Below are 24,521 nucleotides of genomic sequence, written 5' to 3'. Positions count from 1 at the left end.
TGGATGTACACTGGAAGTGCCGTAACCTACAAGGCTACGGGTCAAGAGCTGGAAGGTACGATACGGCTGGATAGCTCTTTTCCGGCCAGCACAGACGCGATTGGCCGAAATTTCTATGCTTCTAAGATGCTATTCAATACCTAACTGGGGAGACCGTGAAACACCCCATAGACATTTAATTGAGAGACTCCAAATACACTACACAAACAACAAACTGCGGAGACTGGGGAAACACCTCACGAACATCTAACTGTGGAGAGTCGGGAGATACGCAACAAACATCAAACTGGGGAGACCCGGGAAACACCCAACGAACATGTAAATAGGGAAACCCGGGAAACGGCCCACGAGAATCTAACTGGAGGTTCCAAGAAATGCCCCACAAACATCTAACTGGGGAGTCCCGGGATACATTCTGCAGACACCTAGTAGGAAGACCCTGGAAACACCCCTCAAAACTCAAACCGGGGAGTCCTGGGAAACGCCCCACAAAATCTAACTGGAGAGGTGCGATCATTTCTCCCTTTCACCGTCAGGTTCGACTATCTGTAGGTGCTGGGGATCTGGTTCGGGGGGGTCTCAGGCCTGCACTAAGAACTGGGAGGAGCGGGTCATCAAGGCCAAATAGAAGCCTGGTTTGTGGGGAGGCGTTTCCTCTCCAGAACCGGTAGGAACTTGGTGATAAGGTGTGAGGTACTCGCGGTGTTGCTCCACGTGGCCACGTTCTGGCCCATTACCCACCAATGTGCAGTCTCAGTCACCCGAGCTATCTTCCACTTTGTCTGGTGGTCCAAGGTAGGACGCGTCCACAGGGACACCATGTACAAGCCCCCAGACAAAGGGGGGAAGTGCGAACCCAATGCCGCTCAGATCCTGATGGCCATCTTTGTGTGTGGCTGCATCAGAATATGTAGAGCAAACAGCAAGTGTCACTACGTGCTGAGTATCTACCTGTCCAACACACTGAGAAGGCTGGGTCTGTCCACTCTGGCCGAGCAGAAGCAGGATATCCCATCCAGTTGGATATTCCCCCTCCACCTGGTGGAGAAGTTCCTGTGGAGGACCCCCTTCGACAACAAGGCTGTCAGACAATGGTCGGGTAGGAATGTTCTGAGAGTCCTGCGGGGAAAGGAGAGGATGGACCCGATCGGGCAGTTCCCCGACCAGGCGGTCGATGCCATGTGTCAGATCGTCTCGTCACCGGCAGATAGGTCTCGTCACCAGAAGATATAGAGATTAAAATGAAACAGATAAAGGAGGCGTATGACAAATGTTAGCTTCATAATACAGTAGAGAACCAGGCTGAATGCAGATAGTACAGAGGAGATCTAAAAAAGGGAATAACATGGATAAAGAGATACTTTGAGAAAAGATTTGCTGCTAACATAAAAGCGAACCCAAACGTCTTTTATAAACATAGAGTGTTGTGTGTGGACCAGGAATTGAGCCCTTCTGGGACCCCAGAGTGAACTGTATGGGGAACTGGGAGTGTGCTGAATTGGGACCTGGGAGTGTGCTGCATGGGGATACGGGATTGTGCTGTATGGAGACCCGGGAGTGTGCTCGAGTCGCAGTCCAGCACATTCCCGGCTCACGCGACTGCGCAATCCCGGGTCGCTGTACAACACTCCCGGGTTCCGATAAAGCACATTCCATGGTCCCGATAAATCACATTCTCGGATCCTCATGCAGCAAACTACTACATCCCCATACAGCGCACCCACGGTTCACGGTACAGCAAACTCCCACATTCCCAGAAAGCAAATCCTTGCTTCCCGATGCAGCACAGACCTGGGTCCCATACTGTACATATTCGGGCCCCATGAAGCACACGCCCAGGGCCGTTTACAACACACTCCTGGGTCCCCATACAGCACATTCTCGGACCTCCATACAGCACACTCCCGGGTTTCGGTACAGCACACTTCTGGGACTTGAAACAGCACAATCCAGGGTCCCGGTACACCATCCTCCCGGGACCCCATAAAGCAAAATCCAGGATCCCCACACAGCTCACTCTGTGGTTCTGGTGCAGCTCAAATTCTGGCACACAAACAGCACATGCCCGGATCCCCATACATCACTTTCCCTTGTCCCCATACAGCACATTCCTCTGGTTCGGTACAGCACTCACCTGGGTCTCGGTATAGCACATTCCCTGTTTCTGATGCAGCACACTCCCGGTCACAATACAGTACACACCTGGGGCCCCATACCGCAAACTCCAGGGTCTCCACACAGCGCACTCCCGGGTCTCCACACAGCGCACACACATCCAGGTACAACACACACCCGAGTCTCGGTAAAGCACACTCAGTACAGCACACATGCGGGTCTCCATACAGCAAACACCGAGATCCCCACAAAGCACACTCCCGGATTCCCATACAGAAAACTACTACATCCGCATACAGCCATGTACAGCAAGCTCCCACGTCCCCAGAAAGCTGACCCCTGGTTCCCGATACAACACACTCCCGGGTCCCATACAGCACATATTCGGGCCCCATGGACCACACACTCGGTGCCGCCTACAACGCACTCCTGGTTCCCCAAAAACACACACCCGTGTCTCCATACAGAACACTTCCGGGTCTCCATGCAGCACACTCCTGGTTCTTCATACAGCACATACCCGGGTCCCCATACAGCACATACCCGGGTCCCCATACAGCATGCTCCTGGATCTCCAAACAGCTCAATCTCGGGTCCCCATACAGCACACTCCTGGGTGCCGGTTCAACATATTTCCTGGTCCTGATGCAGCATACTCCCGGGTCTCCACAAAGCACGCACACAGATCCGGGTGCAGCACGCTCCGGGCTCTCGGTACAGAACAATCCCGGGTCGCAGTACAGCACACACCCGGATCCCCATACAGCACACACTTGGATCCCCATTCAGCTAAATTCCGGGTGCCCATATGGCACAATCACGCATCTCCATACAGCACATACCCGTGTCCCCATACCGCACGCTCCTGGATCCAAATACATCACAAACCCGTGTCCCCATACCGCACACTTCTGGGACCATGTACAGCACATTCCCGGGTACACGTGCTGCAAAACCCCCAGTCTCCATACAGCACACTCCCAGGTCTCGATACTGTACACTCCCGGGTCGCCGTACAGCACACTCACCGGTTCCGATGCAGCAGATTAAATGGTCCCGATACAGCAAACTCCCGGGACCGGTTCAGTAGAATATCGTTCGCAGTCCAGCACACTCCCGGGCACCAGTGCACCAAACTCCTGGATCACAATACAGCACACTCCCGGGTCCCCACACAGATCAGACCTGCGTCCCCATACAGAACACATCCCGCGTCTCCATAGAGCACATGCTGAATCCCAATACAGCAAACTCTCACGTCCACGGACAGCACACCTCTGGTCCCCCATACAGCGCCATCCTGGCACCACTTAAAACACACACCTGGGTCGCCATACAGCACACTCCCGGGTCCCCATAAAGCTCAGTCCCGGGTCTCCATACAGCACACTCCTGGGTCCCCATAAAGCTCAGTCCCGGGTCTCCATACAGCACACTCCTGGGTCCCCATAAAGCAAAGTCCCGGGCCTCCATACAGCACACTCCCGTTTCCCCATACAGTAAACTCCTGGGTACTTGGGCTGCAATTTCCCGAGCACATGAGCAGCACGCTCCAGGGTTTCGCTACTGCACACTCCCGGCTCGCCGTGAAGCGCACTCCCCGGTTCCGATACAGAAGATTCCATGGTCCCGATACAGCAAACTCCCGGGACCAGTACAGCACATTCCTGGGTCCCATACAACACACACCCAGACACCATACAGCACACTCCCAGAACACCTTAAAAGACACTCCTGGGTCTCCATACACACTGATGTCTTATAAGGAAAGATTGAACAGGTTGGATTCAATTCATTGGAGTTCAGAAGAATGAGAGGAGATACAATTGAAACACATACGATTCTTAGGGGACTCGATAGGGTTGATGCTGAGAAGATGTTACCGTCATGGGGGAATCTAAAACTAGGGGGCATAATCTCAGACTAAGGGGTCGCCCGTTTAAGACGGAAATGAGGAGGAATTTCTTCTCCCAGAGGGTCGTGAATCTTTGGAATTCTTTACCCCAAAAAGCTGTGGAGGCTGAGTCATTGAATACATTCAAGGCTGAGTTAGACACATTTTTGATCAGCAAAGGAATCAAAGGATATGCGGAAAGGGCGGGAAAGTGGAGTTGAGGTAAAAAATCAGATCGGCCATGATCTCATTAAATAGCGGAGCAGGCTCGAGGGGCCGAATGGCCTACTCCTGCTCCTATCTCTCGTATGGACTTATGGTCATACAGCACACTCCCAGGTCCCCATATTACACCGTCCCGGGTCCCCATACAACAAATTCCCAGGCCCCCATGCAGTCCAATCCCGGGTCCTGGTACGGTATACTCACAGACCCAGGTGCAGCACAATCCCGGGTCTCGGTAAAGCACTCTTCCAGAACCTCATACAGCACACACCCGGATCCCCATACAACTCACCCCGTGGTTCTGGTGCAGCTCAAATCCTTCCTTGTAATCATTCTAGTAAATCAAGGATCGTCAGCACGGGTTTGTTAAGGGAAAGTCGTGTCTGACTAACTTGATTGAATTTTTTGAGCAGTTAACAAGGAGGGTCGATGAGGTTAGTGCCTTTGAACCAGTCTACATGGATTTTAGCAAGGCTTTTGACAACTGGTCAGAAAAGTACAAACCCATAGGATCCAAGGGAGAGTGGGAAGTTGGCCCCAAAATTGGCTCAGTGGCCGGAAGCAAAGGGCAATGGTCGACGGGTGTTTTTGTGACTGGAAGGCTGTTTCCAGTGGGGATCCACAGGGCTCAGTACTGGGTCCCCTGCTTCTGTTGACATATATTAATGATTTGGACTTAAATGTTGGGGGCATGATTAAGACGTTTGCAGATGATATAAAAATTGGCAGTGCGGTTGATAGTGAGGAGGAAAGCTGTAGACTGCAGGAATATATCAATGGACTGGTCAGGTGGGCAGAAAAGTGGCAAATGGAATTCAATCCAGAGAAGTGTGAGGTAATGGATTTGGAGAGGGCAAACAAGGCAAGGGAATAGACAATAAATGGGAGGATACTGAGAGGTGTAGAGAAACAGAGGGACCTTGGAGTGCATGTCCACAGATCCCTGAAGGGAGCAGGAGAGGTAGATAAGGTGGTTAAAAAGGCATACGGGATACTTTCCTTTATTATCCGAGACATGGAATATAAGAGCAGGGAGGTTATGCTGGAACTGTATAAAACACGGGTTAGGCCACAGCTTGAGTACAGTGTACAGTTCTGGTCACCACATTACAGGAAAGATGGGATTGCACTAGAGAGGGTACAGAGGAGATTTACAGATGCAGGAAGTCAGTGGGAAGTAAAGTGGTGACAGAAACAAAAGGCAGTTAGGGAGAGTATACAAAACATGACCGGACAGATGGTCTGAGAAAGCAGGGCAAAGGCCAAGGGAAGTCTGGATTAAATTGCATTTATTTCAATGCAAGAAGTCTGATGGGCAAGGTAGATGAACTCAGGGCATGGATGGGTACATGGGACTGGGATGTTATAGCTATTACTGAAACATGGCTAAGGGAGGGGCAGGACTGGCAGCTCAATGTTCCAGGGTACAGATGCTATAGGAAAGATAGAGCAGGAGGTAAGAGAGGAGGGCGAGTTGCGTTCTTGATTAAGGAGAACATCACGGCAGCAGTGAGAGGGGATATATCCTAGGGTTCGCCCACTGAGTCTATATGGGTAGAACTGAAATATAAGAAGGGAGAGATCACTTTGATAGGATAGTACTGCAGACCCCCAAATAGTCAACGGGAAATTGAGGAGCAAATATGTAAGGAGATTACAGACAGCTGCAAGAAAAATAGGGTGGTAATAGTGGGGGACTTTAACTTTCCCAACATTGACTGGGACAGCCGTAGCATTAGGGGCTTGGATGGAGAGAAACTTGTTGAGTGTATTCAGGAGGAATTTCTCATTCCGTATGTGGATGGCCCGACTCGAGAGCGGGCAAAACTTGACCTCCTTTTGGGAAATAAGGAAGGGCAGGTGACAGAAGTGTTAGTGAGGGATCACTTTGGGACCAGTGATCATAATTCCATTAGATTTAAGATAGCTATGGAGAATGAAAGGTCTGGGCCAAAACTTAAAATTCTAAATTGGGGAAAGGCCAATTTTGATGGTATTAGACAGGAACTTTCAGAAGTTCATTGGGAGAGTCTGTTGGCAGGCAAAGGGACGTCTGGTAAGTGGGAGGCTTTCAAAAGTGTGTTAACCAGGGTTCAGGGTAAGCACATTCCTTATAAAGTGAAGGGCAAGGCTGGTAGAAGTAGGGAACCGATGACAGGGGAGATTGAGGCACTAGTCAGAAAGAAGCAGGAGGCATCTGACATGCATAGGCAGCTGGGATCAAGTGGATCCCTTGAAGAGTATACAGATTGCAGGAGTAGAGTGAAGAGAGAAATCAGGAGGGCAAAAAGGGGACATGAGATTGCTTTGGCAGAATAGGCAAAGGTGAATCCAAAGAGCTTCTACAAATACATAAAGGGCAAAAGAGTATCTAGGGAGAGAGTAGGGCCTCTTAAGGATCAACAAGGTCATCTATGTGCGGAACCACAAATGATGGGTGAGATCCTAAATGAATATTTCGCATCGGTATTTATGGTTGAGAAAGGCATGGATGTTAGGGAACTTGGGGAAATAAATAGAGATGTCTTGAGGAGTGTACATATTACAGAGAGGGAGGTGCTGGAAGTCTTAACGCGGATCAAGGTAGATAAATCTCCGGGACCTGATGAAATGTATCCCAGGACGTTATGGGAGGTGAGGGAGGAAACTGCGTGTCCCCGAGCAGAGATATTTGAATCATCCACCGCTACAGTTGAGGTGCCAGTAGATTGGAGGGTAGCAAATGTTGTGCCTTTGTTGAAGAAAGGCGGCAGGGAAAAGCCTGGGAACAACAGACCGGTGAGCTTGACATCTGTAGTGGGTAAGTTGCTGGAGGGTATTCTGAGAGACAGGATCTACAGGCATTTGGAGAGGCAGGGACTGATTAGGAACAGTCAGCATGGTTTTGTGAGAGGAAAATCATGTCTCACAAATTTGATTGAGTTTTTTGAAGGGGTAACCAAGAAGATAGATGAGGGCTGTGCAGTAGACGTGGTCTACATGGACTTTAGCAAAGCCTTTGACAAGGTACCGCGTGGTAGGTTGTTACATAAGGTTAGATCTCACGGGATCCAAGATGAGGTAGCCAATTGGAAACAAAATTGGATTGACGGCAGAAGACAGAGGGTGGTTGTAGAGGGTTGCTTTTCAAACTGGAGGCCTGTGACCAGCGGTGTGCCTCAGGGATCGGTGCTGGGTCCGCTGTTATTTGTTATTTATATTAATGAATTGGATGAGAATTTAGGAGGCATGGTTAGTAAGTTTGCAGATGACACCAAGATTGGTGGCATTGTGGACAGTGAAGAAGGTTATCTAGGATTGCAACGGGATCTTGATAAATGGGGCCAGTGGGCCGATGAATGGCAGATGGAGTTTAATTTAGATAAATGTGAGGTGATGCATTTTGGTAGATCAAATCGGGCCAGGACCTACTCCGTTAATGGTAGGGCGTTGGGGAGAGTTATAGAACAAAGAGATCTAGGATTGCAGGTTCATAGCTCCTTGAAAGTGGAGTCACAGGTGGATAGGGTGGTGAAGAAGGCATTCAGCATTCTTGGTTTCATTGGTCAGAACATTGAATACAGGAGTTGGGATGTCTTGTTGAAGTTGTACAAGACATTAGTTGGGACACACTTGGAATACTGTGTACAGTTCTGGTCACCCTATTATAGAAAGGATATTATTAAACTAGAAATAGTGCAGAAAAGATTTACTAGGATGCTACCGAGACTTGATGGATTGACTTATAGGGAGAGGTTCTATAGACTGAGACTTTTTTTTGCTGGAGAGTAGGAGGTTTAGGGGTGATCTTATAGAAGTCTAGAAAATAATGAGTGGCATAGATAAGGTAGATAGTCAAAATCTTTTTCCAAAGGTAGGGGAGTCCATAACGAGGGGGCATACATTTACGGTGCGAGGGGAGAGATGCAAAAGGATCCAGAGGGGCAATTTCTTCACTCAAAGGGTGGTGAGTGTCTGGAACGAGCTGCCAGAGGCAGTAGTAGAGGCGGGTAAAATTGTGTCTTTTAAAAAGCATTTGGACAGTTATATGGGTAAGATGGGTATAAAGGGATATGGGCCAAGTGCAAGCAACTGGGACTAGCTTAGTGGTATAAACTGGGCGACATGGACATGTTGGGCCGAAGGGCCTGTTTCCATGTTGTAAGCTTCTATGATTCTATGAAACAGCACATGCCCGGCTCCCCATACAGCACTTTCCCTTGTCCCCTTATAGCACATTCCCCTGGCTCGGTACAACACTCACCCGGGTCTCTGTTTAGCATATTCCCTGGTTCTGATGCAGCACACTCCCGGTCACAGTACAGCACACACCTGGGGCCCCATACCGCAAAATCCAGGGACCCCAGACAGCGCACTTACGGGTCTCCTGACAGCAAACTCCCGGGTCTCAACACAGTGCACACACATCCATGTACAGAACACACCCGAGTCTCGGTAAAGCACAATCCCGAAGCTCCGTACGGCACACATCCGGGTCTCCATACAGCAAACACCGAGGTCCCAATAAAGCACACCCCCGGATCTCCATACAGCAAACTAGTACACCCTCATACAGCCCTGTACAACAAGCTCCCACGTACCCAGAAAGCTCACCGCTGGTTCCCGATAAAGGACACTCCCGGGTCTCATACCGCACACATCCGGGCCCCATGGACCACACACTCGGTGCAGCCTCCAACGCACTCCTGGGTCCCCATTAACACACAGCCGGGTCTCCATGCAGAACACTCCCGGGTGCTTGGTGATTTGGGAAATGGGATAACGGGCTGAGCATATGAACTAAAATAGAGATATGGAGTTAGATCCTCCTTGATTAAGGCACCTTCCACCCACAGGAGCGATTGGCTTTCAGGGGCTTTTTGCTATATTGTGACAAATTTTCAAGCAGCTGAGAAAACAATCATAGTTAGACACCACCGAAATTTGGACTCGGATTTATGGATTCAAAGTCCATAATGCTCACCATTACATCATGGAAACAACATTTTCGCTGTTAGAAAATGAGCAGACACATAACAGATGGAATCTAACGCAAAGATCTGTGAAGTGATACATTTTGGTAGGAAGAATGAGGAGTGACATTTCAAGGTAAATGCTGCAATTTTAAAGGGGGCACAGGAACAGAGAGACCAGGGGGTGTATGTACACAAATCTTTGAAGGTGGCAGGACAAGTTGAGAAGGCTGTTAAAAAGCACATTGTATACTGGGTTTTATTGATAGAGGCATAGAGAACAAAAGTATTGACGTTCTGCCAAACTTTACAAAAAACTGGTTAGGCTTCAGCTGGAGAATTGTGTTCAATTCTGGGTACCACACTTTAAGAAGGATGTCAAGGCCTTAGAGAGGGAGCAGAAGAGATTTACAAAAATGGTACCAATGATCGGGGAATTATGTGGCCACACCGGAGATACTGGGGTTGTTCTCCTTACAGCAGGGAAGATTAAGTGGGGATTTCATAGAGGTGTTCAAAATCATAAACCATTTTGATTGAGTAAGTAAAGAAAAACTGCCCCAGCGGCAGAAGGGTCGGTAACCAGAGGATACAGATGTATCGCGATCGGCAAAACAAAAAGAGGCAACAGGAGGAAACTTTTTTTTTACACCGCGAATTGTTATGTTCTGGATTACACTGACTGAAAGGGTGGCAGAAGCAAATTCAATGGTACCTTTCAAAAAGGAATTGAATAAATATTTGAAGGGGAAAAAATGACAGGGCTATGGGAAAGAGCAGGGTAGTGGGACTTATTGGATGGCTCCTCCAAAGAACCGGTACTGGCACGATGGGATGAAAGGCACCCTCGAGTGCTGTGCCTACTATGATACGACGATTTAAAGACGGGCTGAGTTTATGACCTGAAATCTGGACAAGGTGTTCAATCCTCATTGAACAAGGGAGCAAACTGTCCAGCAGCAGCGATTGGCTTCCAGGTGCCTTTTATTTATTTGTCCCATATTTTCAAACAGATGGGATAACAAGAATGGACGTTCCACCGAAATTTGAACTCCGATCACTGGATTCAATATCCAGCGTGCTCACCATTACACCATGGAAGCGAAATGCTCAGATATTAGAACATTCTGCTTTTGCCAGCTCTCCTACCATAAGCAGCCATTGGAATCTCTCCTGATTCCAGTTCAGTGAGAATTGTCATAGAATTATCGAAATTGACGGCACAGAAGAGGCCACTCGGCCCATAGTGTCTGTGTCAGCTGAACAAGAGCTATCCAGCCGAATTCGACTCTCCAGTTCTTCATCCGTAGCCTTGTAGGTTGTGGCACTTCATGTGCATTTCCAAGTACTTCTTAAATGCAATGAGGGTTTCTGCCTCTCCCACCCTTTCAGGCACTGAGTTTCAGACTCGCACCAACCTCAGCTCCCTTCTAATCCTTCTACGAATTACTTTAAATCTATGCATTCTGGTCACTGACCCCTCTACAAAGGGAAATAGTTCCTTCCTATCCACTCTATCCAGGCCCTCATAATGTTACACACCTCAATTAAATCCCCCCTCTACTTCCTCTGTTCAAGAGGAAACAACCCCGGCCTATCCAATATTATTCATCTTGATGGGGTAGCCCCCATTTGTTGATGGTGGGTGTGTCTATGAACGCTATTTATCTGGACTTCGATAAGGTTCAACATTAAAACTGTTAACAAAAGTTAACAGACGGAGAGTAAGGATTATGGTATAGGGTTATGTACTCAAAATGGCAGGATGTGACGAGTGGTGTCCACCAGGGATCTGCACCGGTGCCTCAGCTATTCACTATATTTATAGGAAGTTACGGCACAGAAGGAGGCCGTTCAGCCCATCGTGTCCGTGCCGGCAGAAAAAGAGCTTACCACCTTAATCCCAATTTCCAGCACTTGGTCTTAGGCTCTATAGATTCAGGTGCACATCCAAGTACGTTTTAAATGAGTTGAAGTTTTCTGCCTCTACCACTCTTTCAGGCAGTGAGATCCCCACCCCCACCTCCCTTTGGGTGAATTTTTTTCTCCTCAGCTCCCCTCTAATTCTTCTACCAATTACATTAAATCTATGCCCCCTGGTCACTGACCTCTTTGCTAAAGAGGGCAAGGTCTTCCTTGCCTTTCTATCTAGGACCCTCATAATTTTATACACTTCAATTAAATCTCCCCGCAGCCTCCTTTGTTCCAAAGGAAACAACCCCAGCCGATTCAATCTTTTGTCAAAGCTAATATTCTCCAGCCCTGACAACATCATCGTAAATCTCCTCTGTACCTTCTCTCGTGGAATCAAATATTTCCTGTAATGTGGTGACCAGAGCTGTAGGCAGTGCTCAAGCTGAGTCCAAATTAGTGTTTTATACAGTTCCACCACAACCTACCTGCTCTTATAGTCTATGTCTCGGATAATAAAGGAAATGATCCCGTTTGCCGTAGAAGATATGCACTGGAAGTGGCAGGATGTGACGAGTGGTGTCCCCTAGGGATCTGTACTGGAGCCTCAGCTATTCACTATATTTAAAAATGACTTGGATTAAGAAATAGACAGCTGTATATCCAAGTTTGCTGATGATACCAAGTTAGCTGGCATATTGTCGTTGGGGGCAGAACGTTGTAAATGGACACTGACACATGAAATGAGTGGGCAAAACTGTGGCAGATGGAGTTCAATGTGGGAAAGTGTGAGATCATACACTTTGGACCGAAGAAAGATAGATCAAAGTATTCTTAATTGTCCAAATGGCGAGAAGTTAGTAACTGTGGATGGGCAGAGAGATTTAGGGGTCCAAACCAAGAAATCATTAAAAGCTAGTGGACAAATACAAACAATACTTTTAAAGGCCGTTGTCCTTTATCTCAGGGAGGATGGAATAAAATGGTGTGGAAATTATTTTCCAGCTGTACAGAGCTCTGGTTGGATTTCATCTGGAATACTGTGCTCAGTTGTGGGCACGGCACCTCAGGAACGATAAACTGTATTGGCCTTGGATGGGTTGCAGCACAGATTCACCAGAATGATTCTGCAGCTAACAGGGCTGAATTATGAGCACAGGTTGCATCGATCACGTCAGTATTCCCTTGAGGCGGAGGATTAAGAGGTGATCTAATTGAGGTGTTTAAGATGATTAAAGGAATTGATAAGCTTGATAAAGACAGCAAGGAGGCATAACTTTAAAAGTAGAGCGATGCTGTTCATGGGTGATGGCAGGAAGCACTTCTTTCCATATTCACTTCATCAAAACAGTTCGTAATTTAGGACATCTGTTAAATCAGCACTTCGCCTTCTCTGCACCAGTGGAAAGTCGCGGCATATCAAGTCTCTGCTCAGTTATAGTTTCCGATTCTTGGCATGTGTCTGAGGGGGGCTGGGGGTATCAGTGTCCGGGGTAGGAGCGGTCAGCGACTGGGGGTCAGTGTCCGGAGAGGACAGTGTCTGGGGGTCTGTGCCCTGGTGGGGGGTTTCAGTGTCCAGGGCGTCAGTGCCCCGGTGGGGTCAGTGTCTGGTGGGATAATTGCCTGTGGGGGGAATGTGAGTTCCCCTGGCGGGGCGGGTGGGGGGGTGGTGGTGTCAGTATCCCAAGGGTGTCACCGTCCAGGGAGGGGATCAGTGCCAGGGTGGCGCGCTCAGAAAAGACAGATTGAGCTTATGATCTGCAATCTAGACAAGGAGCTCAATCCTCATTGATTTGGCAATTGATTATTGGAGCAGCGATTGGCTTCCAGGTGCCTTTAACATGTTAGTCCCAAATTTTCGAACAAATGGGACAACAGAAATTGAGGTTGCACCGAAATTTCAACGCGGATCCCTGGATTCAGAGACCAGCGGGCTCACCATGACACCATGGAATCCATGCGATTTGCTCTCAGAATTCTCTGCTTTTCCCAGCTCTCCTACCATTCAGAGGCATTTACATCTTTCCTCCTTCCATTTCCGTGGTACTTGATTCCTGACGAGAAGAGGCGAATCTTGTCAAGATAACAAGTAAATATCACAGGCAAGATAATATCTGTCATAGTACAAGGAGGTGGACTAAGAGCGCCAGTACCATGGGTTATAGCAGCAGCTAAAGTGGTTGGAGCATTTTTGAATGTTATACTTAAAATCGGTCTGTGTACACATTTTTTAAAAGTAACACCTTACACACTGGAAACATAGGGGTTGATTCAAAACATGCCCAACCAATTTTGACGTCGGAGCTCTGTCGTCAGAGTCCCGAGTGATCACCTTTACACCATGGAACGCGCATACCAAAAAGTTCAGCACCCACCATTCAAAGACACTTGGCTGTTTTCTCAGCACGGCAATGTCGATACATCACTGACCACTCGAGGCGTCTTGCAAACCTCTCCCACCAGCAAAATTGCCAGCAGTGGTTAATTCCAAACTTCGACTTTGGCGCGGGTTCGATCTCATTCATACCTTCAGCTTCCCCACTTTTGCATTTGCTATGTGTCGATGCTAGTCCGATCATATTAACATTCAGTACATCCAAAATCGTCGTTTCTGCAGCGTCCGGCTCTCCTTCCATAAAATCTGGGTTCTCCTATACAATCTAAGCGCTCCTCCTCTATAATGTAGGCTCCCTCCTATACAATCTAGGCTCTCATGCTGTACAATCTAGCCGCTCTTCCAGTAAAACGTAAGCTCTCCTCCTATACAATCTACGCTCTCCTTCGATACAATCCAAGCTCACATCCTGTACAATATCGGCTCTGCTCCTATACAACCTAGGCTCTCATCCTGCACAATATAACTGTAGCCAACCATAGTCTTGGTGGTTCGAAGGATTTATCGAATGTGACTTCTTGGATCTTTTTCATCTTTTTAAAATCTGTGTCATCTGGTTTTTGCCCGTCTGTATTTTCCCTTTAATCCCATTTTGCCTTTTCTTATTCCCCTATCTCTAGGTGCACAACGGTGCAATTATGTACATTAAACTGGATCTGCCCACTGCCTATCGACCTCCCCCAACAGACGAAGGACGGTTCAGCCCCTCGCGCCCGTTCCACCATTCAATTACATCATGGCTGATCAGTATCTTAACTCCAGTTTTAGATTTTTCAATTGACCTCTAGCCTCAGCAGCTTTCTGGGGGAGAGAGTTCCAGATTTGCACGACCCTTTGTGCAAGACCTGCTTCCTGATATCAACTCTGAAAAGTTTAGCTCTAATTTTAAGGATATGTGCCCTTTATCCAGACTCAGCCACCAGAGGAAATAGATTTTCACTTTCTATGCCATCAATTCCGTTAATCATCATAAAACTTCAATTTTCTAAACTCAATTGAATACAAGACTATTATATGCAACCTGTCCTCATAATTTAAGCCTTTTAATCCGGGTAGCATTCTGCTGAATCTGCGCTGCATCCCCCGTGACCACCTCTGCACCGCTCCCCCCTCCACCCCCAGCCAAGGCCCATATATCCTTCCTGAGGTGCAGTGCCCAGAAATGAATGCAGCCCCACTGATGGGGTCCAGCCAGAGCTCTCTACACATCTAACATAACATCCACCACTTTGTATTCCAGCCCTCTTGAGACAAATGCCAATATTCCATTCGCCTTCTTAATTATTTTTCGTACCTGTCCACTAGCTATGTGTGTTTTCTGTACTTGGAACACTAAATCTCACTGTCGCATCCAAAGTTCCCAACTTCTCGCCATTTAGAAATTAATCTGATCTATTTTCCTTTGGTCCCAAGTGGATGACATCGCATTTCTCACATTGAACTCCATCGACCACAATTACGCCCACTCATTTAAACTAACAATGTTTATTTGTAACTTGCTGCTCCGATCTACACTGCTTACTGTGCCACCTATCTTGGTGTTATCGAATCATAGTGCGCAGAAAGAGCCGTTCGGCTCATCATGCCTGTGTCGGTTCTAAGAATGAGCTACTAATTAGTCAAACTCCCCTTCTCTTTCACCTTTAGCCCTGCAAATTGGTCTTTTGTAAGTATTTATCCAATTGCCTTTTCAGGCAGTGCATTCCAGATCATAACAACTGGCTGCATAAAAAAAAATCTCCTCATCTCCTCCTCGGCATTTTGCCAATTATTTTAAATCTATATTATCTGGTTACCGACCCTCCTGCCAGTGGAACCAGTATTCCCTCTCTACGATATTAAAACACCTCATAATTTTAAACAACTATCTTGAATTTCTCCTTAAGCTTTTGTGTTCGAAGGAGAACATTCCCAGCTTCTCCAATCTCTCCACACAACTGAATTCCCTCATCCCTGGGACCATTCTACTCAATTTCCTCTGCACCCTCTCTAAGGCCTTGACATCCTTCAGTGTGGTGACCAGAGTTGGACAAAATACTCCAGCTGATGTCCAACCAGCGATTTATAAAGTTTGAGCATAACTTCCTTGCTTTTGTACCCTATTCCTCTATTTATAAAGCCAAAGATCCCGGATGTTTCTTTTTAACAGCTTTATCAATTTGCCCTGCCACGGGGAAAGATTTGTGTAAGTTCACCAAAGGTTTCACTGTTCCTGCACCCTCTTAAAAATTGAACCAGTTAATTTATATTGCGTCCCCTCATTTTTCCTTCCAAAAGTCATCACTAAACACTTGGACGCAATAAATTTCATCTGCCATATGTCTGCCCATTTCACCAGTCTGTCTATGTCCTCCGGAAGTCTGTTACTATCCACCACGTTGTTTACTACATTTTCAAGCTTTGTGTCTTCTACAAACTTTTGAAATTGTGCCCAGTATACCCAAGTCCAGGTCATTAATATATATCTAAAAAAAACAGTGGCCCTAACAACGGCCCCTGTGTCGTCAGCAAACTGAGACACACGGCTCTCTTTCCTTCATCGAAGTCATTGATAAATATTGTGAAAGGCTGAGGCCCGAGTACAGGTCCCCAGGGGGCACAAATAGTCACATCCTGCCAACTGGAGTGCATAGTGATTCTCCCTACTCTTTGTCTCCCACCTCCGATCTAATTCCATACGCATGTCAATACGTTGCCTCCAATAAAGGCGAGGGAAGGGTGGAAGTTGGAAGCAAAGTTGAGGAAATTTTCCAGTTCGGGGCGAGAGCAGGAAACGGCACTGATACAGTCATCCACGGACCAGAAAAAAAAAGTGTTGAGGTTGGGTACCTCAGTAGGACTGGAACAAGGAATGTTCCACCTATCCCATAAAAAGGCAGTCAGAACTAGGACCCTTACGGCTTCCCATGGCGACACCTCTTATTCGGAGCAACTGAGTGCATTCAAAAGAGAAGATGTTTAACGTAAGAACAATTTCAGTCAGGCGGAGAAGGGTGGTGGTGGATGGAAGAAGCGGAAGGCCCGCCGACCATCATGGTGGGGGATGGAGATGTCGATGAACTGGACGTCCATGGTGAAAAGGAGATGGTTCGGGACTGAGAACTAAAAGCTGTTAATGTGGCGGAGGGCGTCGGAGGAGACGCGGATGTAATTCGGAAGAGTTTGGACAAGGGGAGAGAAATTAGACTCGAGCTGTGAAGAAATAAGTTCCACGTGGGAAGAACAGTCTGAAATGATGCTTCTCCCGGGGCAGTCCCGTTCGTCGATCGTTGGAAGGCGGTAGAAGTGGGCTCTGCCGGGTTGGTGGAATATGAGGTCAGATGACGTGTGGGGAAGATCTCAGAGGAGATGAGTTCATTGACGGCCTGGGAAACGATGATATGATGTTGGGCTGTGGGGTCATGGACCAGGGGGAGGTAGGAGGAGGCGTCAGAGAATTGTCGTTCAGCCTCCTCAAGTTGGAGGTCTGTTCACCATGCAAAAACAGCGCTGCCCTTTTCAGCAGGTTTAATGACAATATCAGGCTTGGACCTGAGAGAAAGGAGTGCTGTAAGTTCAGGTGGAGGTAGGTTAGTGTGAGTGGGAGAAGGAGAGAATTTGAAACGGCCGATGTCACGCCGGCAGTTACCAAGGAAAAGTTCAAGAGACGGCAAGAGGCCAGATGAAGGGATCCAGGTGGAATGAGAATTCTGAAGACTGGAGAAAGTGTCCGCTGTGCGGGGGGGAATATTTCTGTCCAAAGAAGTGGGTGCGGAGGCAAAGGCGACGGAAGAAGAGCTGAGCAACGTGTCGAGCTCGAAATTCATTCAGGTGGGGGCATAAGGGGATGAATTTATTTGGATTACCAACCTATATATCGGGGTTTATCGGTATTTGCTGGAATAACCGCCATACATATTGGCGTTCATCGGTATTTGATGGGATAACCAGCCTATATATATCTGCGTTTAAAAGGGCAGTTTCCTGCGGTCACCAGCCTATTTATATGGGTTCATTGGCGTTTATTGGGATCATCATTTTATATCTACGTTTATCGGGGTTCACTGGCACTACCAGCCTATATATCTCGATTTATCGGGGTTTACTGAGATCACCAGCCTCTATATCTGGGTTTATGAGGGATTACTGGGGTCACCAATCGATATATTTGGGATGAACAGTTGATCAGCTGACTGGAATCACCAGCCTATATATCTCGATTGATCGGGTTTACTGGGATCACCAGCTTATGTATCTGGCTACATCTGTCGGTTTTCTGGGATGATCAGTCAATATAGAATCATAGAAGTTACAACATGGAAACAGGCCCTTCGGCCCAACATGTCCATGTCGCCCAGTTTATACCACTAAGCTAGTCCCAATTGCCTGCACTTGGCCCATATCCCTCTATACCCATCTTACCCATGTAACTGTCCAAATGCTTTTTAAAAGACAAAATTGTACCCGCCTCTACTACTGCCTCTGGCAGCTCGTTCCAGACACTCACCACCCTTTGAGTGAAAAAATTGCCCCTCTGGACTCTTTTGTATCTCTCCCCTCTCACCTTAAATCTGTGCCCCCTCGTTATAGACTCCCCTACCTTTGGGAAAAGATTTTGACTATCGACCTTATTTATGCCCCTCATTATTTTATAGACTTCTATAAGATCACCCCTTAACCTCCTACTCTCCAGGGAAAAAAGTCCCAGTCTGTCTAACCTCTCCCTGTAAGTCAAACCATCAAGTCCCGGTAGCATCCTAGTAAATCTTTTCTGCACTCTTTCTAGTTTAATAATATCCTTTCTATAATAGGGTGACCAGAACTGTACACAGTACTCCAAGTGTGGCCTCACCAATGCCCTGTACAACTTCAACAAGACATCCCAACTCCTGCATTCAATGTTCTGACCAATGAAACCAAGCATGCTGAATGCCTTCTTCACCACCTTATCCACCTGTGACTCCACTTTCAAGGAGCTATGAATCTGTACTCCCAGATCTCTTTGTTCTATAACTCTCCCCAACGCCCTACCATTAACGGAGTAGGTCCTGGCCCGATTCGATCTACCAAAATGCATCACCTCACATTTATCTAAATTAAACTCCATCTGCCATTCATCGGCCCACTGGCCCAATTGATCAAGATCCCGTTGCAATCCTATATTTGGGTTTATCACTGGATTTACTGGGATTACCAAACTTTCTACCTCGGATTATCAGTGTTTACAGGGGTCACCAGCCTATATATAAATATATAGAATTATTGTGGTTAACTTTGATCACCAGCGTGCATATCGTAGTTTATTACCGATAACTGTGATGAACATAGAATCGTAGAATCATGAAAAGATTACAGCACGGAAGGAGGCCATTTGGCCCATCAAAACTGAGCCAGCTCTATGCAGGAGCAAGCCACCTCGTCTGAATCCGACATCCTGCCCCCCTAGCCCTGCATTTTTTCCCGTTCAAGTACTCATCCAGTTCCTTAAGAAGGCCATGAATGATTCTGCCTCCACCACCTCCTTGGACAGTGCATTCCAGATCCTAACCAATCGCTGTGTCAAAAAGTTTTTCCTCATGTCACCTTTAGTTTTTTGCCAATCACATTAAATCTTTGTCCTCTGGTTCTTGATCCTTCCGCCAATGAGAACAGTTTCTCTCTCTCTACACTGTCTAGACTCTTCATGATTTTGAATACGTCTATCAAATCTTCTCGCAACTGTCTCTGTTCCAAGGAGACAAACTCCAGCTTCTCCACTGTATCCATGTCACTAAAATCCCTGGAATCATTCCAGTAAATTTCTTCTGCACCCTCCCTAAGGCCTTCACATCTTTCCTAAAGTGCGGTGCCCAGAACTGGAAACAATACTCCAATTGTGGCCGAATCAGTCTTTTATAAAGGTCCATCATGACTTCCATACTCGATGCCTCTATTTATAAAGCCTAGGATCCTGTCTGCTTTTTTAACTGTTTTTTCAAACTGCCCTGCCACCTTCAACGATTTGTGCACATATACTCCCATATCTATCTCTTTCTGTAGCCCTTTTAGAGTTATACCCTCTAGTTAATATTGCCTTTCCTCGTTCTTCCTACAAATGTGTATTACTTCGCATTTTTCTGCGTGAAAATTTATCTTCCACGTGTGGGCCATGCCACCAGCCTGTCCATATCCTCTTGAACTCCAACACTATCCGCCTCACTGTTTACTACCCTTCCAAGTTTTGTGTAATCTGCAAATTTTGAAACTGTGCCCTGTACACCCAAGTCCAAGTCATTAATATATATGAAGAAAGGCAGTGGTCTCAGCACCGACCCCTGGGGAACACCACTGAATATCTCCCTCCTGTCCGAAAAACAACCATTCACCACTATTCTTTGTTTCCTGTCACTCGGTTGATCGCGGTTTGCTGACACACCCGCCTAAATATCTGGATATATTAGTGTCGGGGCTTATCAGGTTTTCCTGCAATCCCCAGCCTATACATAGGAGTCAATCGGCGTTCACTGGGATCAACAACCTGTATATCTGGTTTATCAAGGTTTACTGGGATCACCAGCCTGTACATCTGTATTTATCGCGGTTTACTGGGATTACAAGTTGATATGTATGGGTTTGTCGGGGTATGTTGGTACCACCAGCCTATATACCTAGGTTTTTCAGGGTTTCCCATTATCACAAACCTATATATTTAGGTTTTTCGAGGTCATTCACGTCTCCAGGAAGACAAGTTCTGATGTAGCTACTGTACAAACAGTGTGTTTGTTCAGTGACTGTAATTAAACCCAGTCAACGCGGGACCTCATTTTCCGAACGGTTGAATTCGCTCTGCTATAATTAAGGAAAATCCGCTCAATGTCTCAATCGGAGAATTTATCCCAGCATCAGGACCAACCATCGAATCATCGCTTCTTACTGAAAGGAAATAATGTCTCTTAGTTTTCTGATCAAGCTCCAGATTCTAAGGGCACTTTATGATATGCAAAAGATTTACTATCACATCCTGGCTGCGTTCGGTGTCCCGGGTAAGTTATTATCTGCACCTGGAACTTCAGGAAGCCGAGTTTATCTGTCCGTGGCGCCTGAGTCCGCCAGTCCTGCTCTTTATTTTATTACTCTCAAGACATTTCAACAGTGACTACACTGCCAACTTCATTGGTTGTGAAAGACTTTGGAAGTTCCTAAAGTTGCGAAATGAAATTCATTCTTTCTCTCTTTCCATTGCTCTTGTGTGTGTTTGGTTATTGCCCATGCTCCACTGATGTCAATTCCCTTTCATTCGTATCAGTTCAATGATGTGTGTCCTTAGTTGTGTGTCCTTAATGTGTGTCCTTAATGTGTATCCTTAGTTGCCATTATTAGTATCATTTCAGGAGATCTTATTAAGATCCCAGTTTTCTTTCAGACGACAGCACACGTCATGTAACTAGATCTTTCTCTTAATTAAAAGTGTGCATTCTGCTGTAAATACTGAGTCCGACTGTCAAGTGAGAAGCGTTTTATTATCTCACACGGTCTGCAATTTCGACTGGATATATTTAGTTATTCAGTTGTACAGATGAGTCCCACCAGCTAAATGACAAATGCATTGATGATCCAATGTGCTTCAACTCTCTCGCTTTCCACCGCTTCATGGTCGACATTGGTGTCACTGTTTCTGAATGGTTAAATTAGAATGGTTCAGTGAGCTACTATTTATTTTATTCAGATCATTTAATGGTTTCATTTCTTATAATTAATCTGTATTAACAATCTAATCCCGTGCCTGGTTGGTACAGTGCTTCGTTTCTCTGATCGGGACCCACAATCAATGTAAGGGACGTATTCTGATAGTGAAACTCATTCAATATTGTTTTGTGCATTATTCCCTTTATGAATTGGAAGTTTATTGAATTCGCACTACGGAAGGGAAAGAGCAAGATTAACACTATTTGATTGAATGCAGATCGATTTCTAATCACAGGTTAGTATGAAGGATCAGATGGTAACTGAGGAGAATTATTTTCACCCAGAGGGTGATAGGAGTCCGGAACGCGATGGCTGAAAGAGTGGAAGTGGCAGAACCCTCAACTCATTTAAACAATATAGATTCGCACTTGAAGTGCCGTAACCTACATGGCTACGGACCACGTGCTGGAAAGTGGGATTTAGCTGGTTAGCTCGTTTCGACCGGCACGGACACGATGGGCCGAATCGTCTCCTTCTGTGCCGTAACTTTCTATGATTCTATGATTCAATGGTGTATTATATTACCAGTCATATTATTCCACTATATTATTTAAATGCTCGTTGTTATAAATGTTACCTGTAATATAATTAGAAAACTTGCCTGCAACATTAACGACATTATATTATCATTTTCTGCATTTGTATTTTTGGTGCGGAGTATCACACATGGCCCTGAATATCCAATTGCCGATCATGTAGATTCGCGTGACTGTAACTCCTTTCATCCAATGATTGACCATTGGGAATCAGGGAGCAGAGTATCAGATTGGGCCTCACTTCCAATATATAAAACAAACAGGAATTGAAATATTTAATATTTTAGACCAGGAGCAGAAAAGTGGAATGAATATCTCTACATTAGATAATGTGGACCACGACAGGCTGTTTCTGTTTCACCTTGTCCAGAACAGAAGAAGAGTAGAGGGCAAGGCCTGCAATTAAAGGGTGGGTTGGGGCGTAAATTCAAAACTAAGCTGCAGAAACAATATTTCTGTTTTTGAGCTTCCAACCTATGGAACAGGTTCCTTAGGGAGACGGTGGAAGCAGTGAGTATTGATTCATTCAATCGCAAATTAGCTAGGTTTCTTTCAGAAAATAGCATTTTGGGTGCAGTAGATGAGTAATATGAGACTTGACATACGGTAAGTGTAACATGATTGGGAGGGAAAAAGGTGATTTTGGATCTATGGTTCCCAAAACTTTCCAAACATGGGGGTTTCCTCACCTGATGTCTGTGTCTGCTGTACATTAATTGATAGAGATTGATTGCTCTGATTAGCCGTCAACTCCATTATCGATGTATCATGCGACTACCGGGAAGGTGGAAGGTGAACTCGATGGACCTTGGTGTTCTTTGATCGAGCAATTCCTATGTTCCTAGACATCTCTTATGTACATTAAAACATTGGATGGGAGGTTTTCATTTGTGTCATTGTACAGATGCTCTTAAAGCCTTGAACAAGTGACCACAGTCAATGAATGAGCACAAGCAATGGGTGTTGTTAGCTCACTATTCCATTCAAAGGGCATCAGCGATTCGACCATTCCTCTTCCTCCCAGGGTTCATTCATCCCTTACCCACCTCGGGGCATTAAATCCAGGTATCACCCCAGCATCTAACGCACACATGCCGCAATTCAAACATGCAAACATCTCAACTTCTCGTTCCCCCGCTGGCTCAGGTGCCGGTGAGGGTCTCGCGTTCCGTTTGTTCACTTTTGTATTCATTATAAACTAATTTTCGTTTGTAACCATGTTTAATTCGATCCCGTTGCTTCTCTTATTTGCCGATTAATTACTCTGATTACCAAGTCCGTCACAGCTAAAATATTCCGATTCCATCACTGGAGACAAAGCCAAGATGCAAATTTCTTGGCGCATTTCAGGTTATTGTGAAGAACATTAATGTCCTTGTTCTGTAACCTGAACCTTTATTTCAGTGGCAACGCAACAAATTAGTGTTTTTCCTGAGTCTGGTGAATAATTTCTTTATTTTGGCCTTGTTTACAGTTAACGTGGTGACGATTGTGATCCTGTCTCGGGGAAAGTGCGGTCTCTCCAAATGTGTCACTTGCTACCTGGTGACCATGGCAGCGGCAGATCTGCTGGTCGTTATCATCGATCTGATATTAAGGCAGGTTCCGATTGTTTATTGGGACGAATTTATATTTCTGTGGTACGTTGGACTGTGTAATATCCACGCCGTCCTGCTTTATGCAGTCACGGACTGTTCTGTTTGGTTCACGGTCACTTTCACCTTTGATCGATTTGTGGCCATTTGTTGCCAGAAGCTGAAAACTAAATATTGCACCGAGAAGACGGCGGCTGTGGTTCTCGGAACAGTGACCGTGCTGAGCGGCTTGAAGAACATTTTATGGTATTTTCTGTATACAAATGAGTATTGGCTTACTAACAGTCCCTGGTTTTGCCGCGTGAACCCCGAAGTATCTCGTTCCTTGGCCTGGGCTGTCGTTGAATTAATGCATTACATTTTAACACCATTTGTTCCATTTCTTTTGATTGTACTGCTCAATGTATTAACGGTTAGACACATTTTAATGGCCAGCAGAGCCCGCAGGAGGATCCGGGGTCCGAGCAGTGGGGAGAGTTCCAGAGACCCAGAGATGGAGAACCGAAGGAAATCCATCGTTGTACTGTTTGTTATATCGGGGAATTTCATCCTGTTATGGGTGGTGTTCATGGTGTGTTCTATGTTGAGACGGTTGGATTATTTGGGATATCCTGTTCCCCTGCCCACATTTGTACGAGAAATCGGCTTCATGCTCCAGCTCCTGAGTTGCTGCACGAACACTTTTATTTATGCAGTGACTCAGAGGAAGTTCAGAGAGGAGTTAAGGAATGGAGTGAAATATCCCCTCGCAATGATAGTTAAATTATTTAGATGAGGAGACCTCACACTTTCCAACATTCTCAAGTATTTTTGTTTAATGTTCTGTAGAATCTAATGTGGGACTTCTTTAACTCTTTTATTTTGTGAAACATTTCACACTCTGGTCCAATCTTAAAAGTAAATGAATATCGCCATTCTTCACGAGATAAGACCCAGAAATGATCTATCTACAGGACGGTTTGACCGAGCACTTGCCCTGGAGCTGTTAGCTGCTTTAGACAGTCCTGTGCTCAGCTCGCAGTCCCGGGGGTGCTTTCGGAATGACCTCTTGTTGTGATTATTTCCCAAAGATCATCCATTTGTGAACAATGTCCGGTCATACAGAGGATATTTAGTATCTCAGTGTTGATACTTTTCTGTGATCTCTGCCAATCTTTGAAGGAAGACTTTTTGAATATCAAGATAGACACCAGA

General features: G+C 46.1%; 1 protein-coding gene across 1 annotated transcript; it reads left to right on the top strand.

Annotated features, from left to right (window-relative positions):
• The first annotated feature begins 20,396 nt into the window (after positions 1-20,396).
• Positions 20,397-24,102, top strand: LOC137302336 (probable G-protein coupled receptor 139). The gene is made up of 2 exons (XM_067971971.1): positions 20,397-20,493; positions 23,207-24,102. Exons 1-2 carry the CDS (start codon positions 20,397-20,399, stop codon positions 24,100-24,102), a joined length of 993 nt encoding a protein of 330 aa, XP_067828072.1.
• Positions 24,103-24,521: the final 419 nt, after the last annotated feature.

The sequence above is a fragment of the Heptranchias perlo genome, chromosome 35 (genome assembly GCF_035084215.1).
Source record: "Heptranchias perlo isolate sHepPer1 chromosome 35, sHepPer1.hap1, whole genome shotgun sequence".
In the NCBI taxonomy this organism is placed as follows: Eukaryota; Metazoa; Chordata; class Chondrichthyes; order Hexanchiformes; family Hexanchidae; genus Heptranchias; species Heptranchias perlo.
This window is presented reverse-complemented; position numbering and strand designations above follow the sequence as displayed.

Bases quoted from the DNA above. Each gene is read 5' to 3' on its own strand.
- LOC137302336 (XM_067971971.1), top strand. From the start codon at position 20,397: ATGTCTCTTAGTTTTCTGATCAAGCTCCAGATTCTAAGGGCACTTTAT. The intron at 20,494-23,206 runs GTAAGTTATTAT...CCTTGTTTACAG, and splicing joins GGCTGCGTTCGGTGTCCCGG to TTAACGTGGTGACGATTGTG.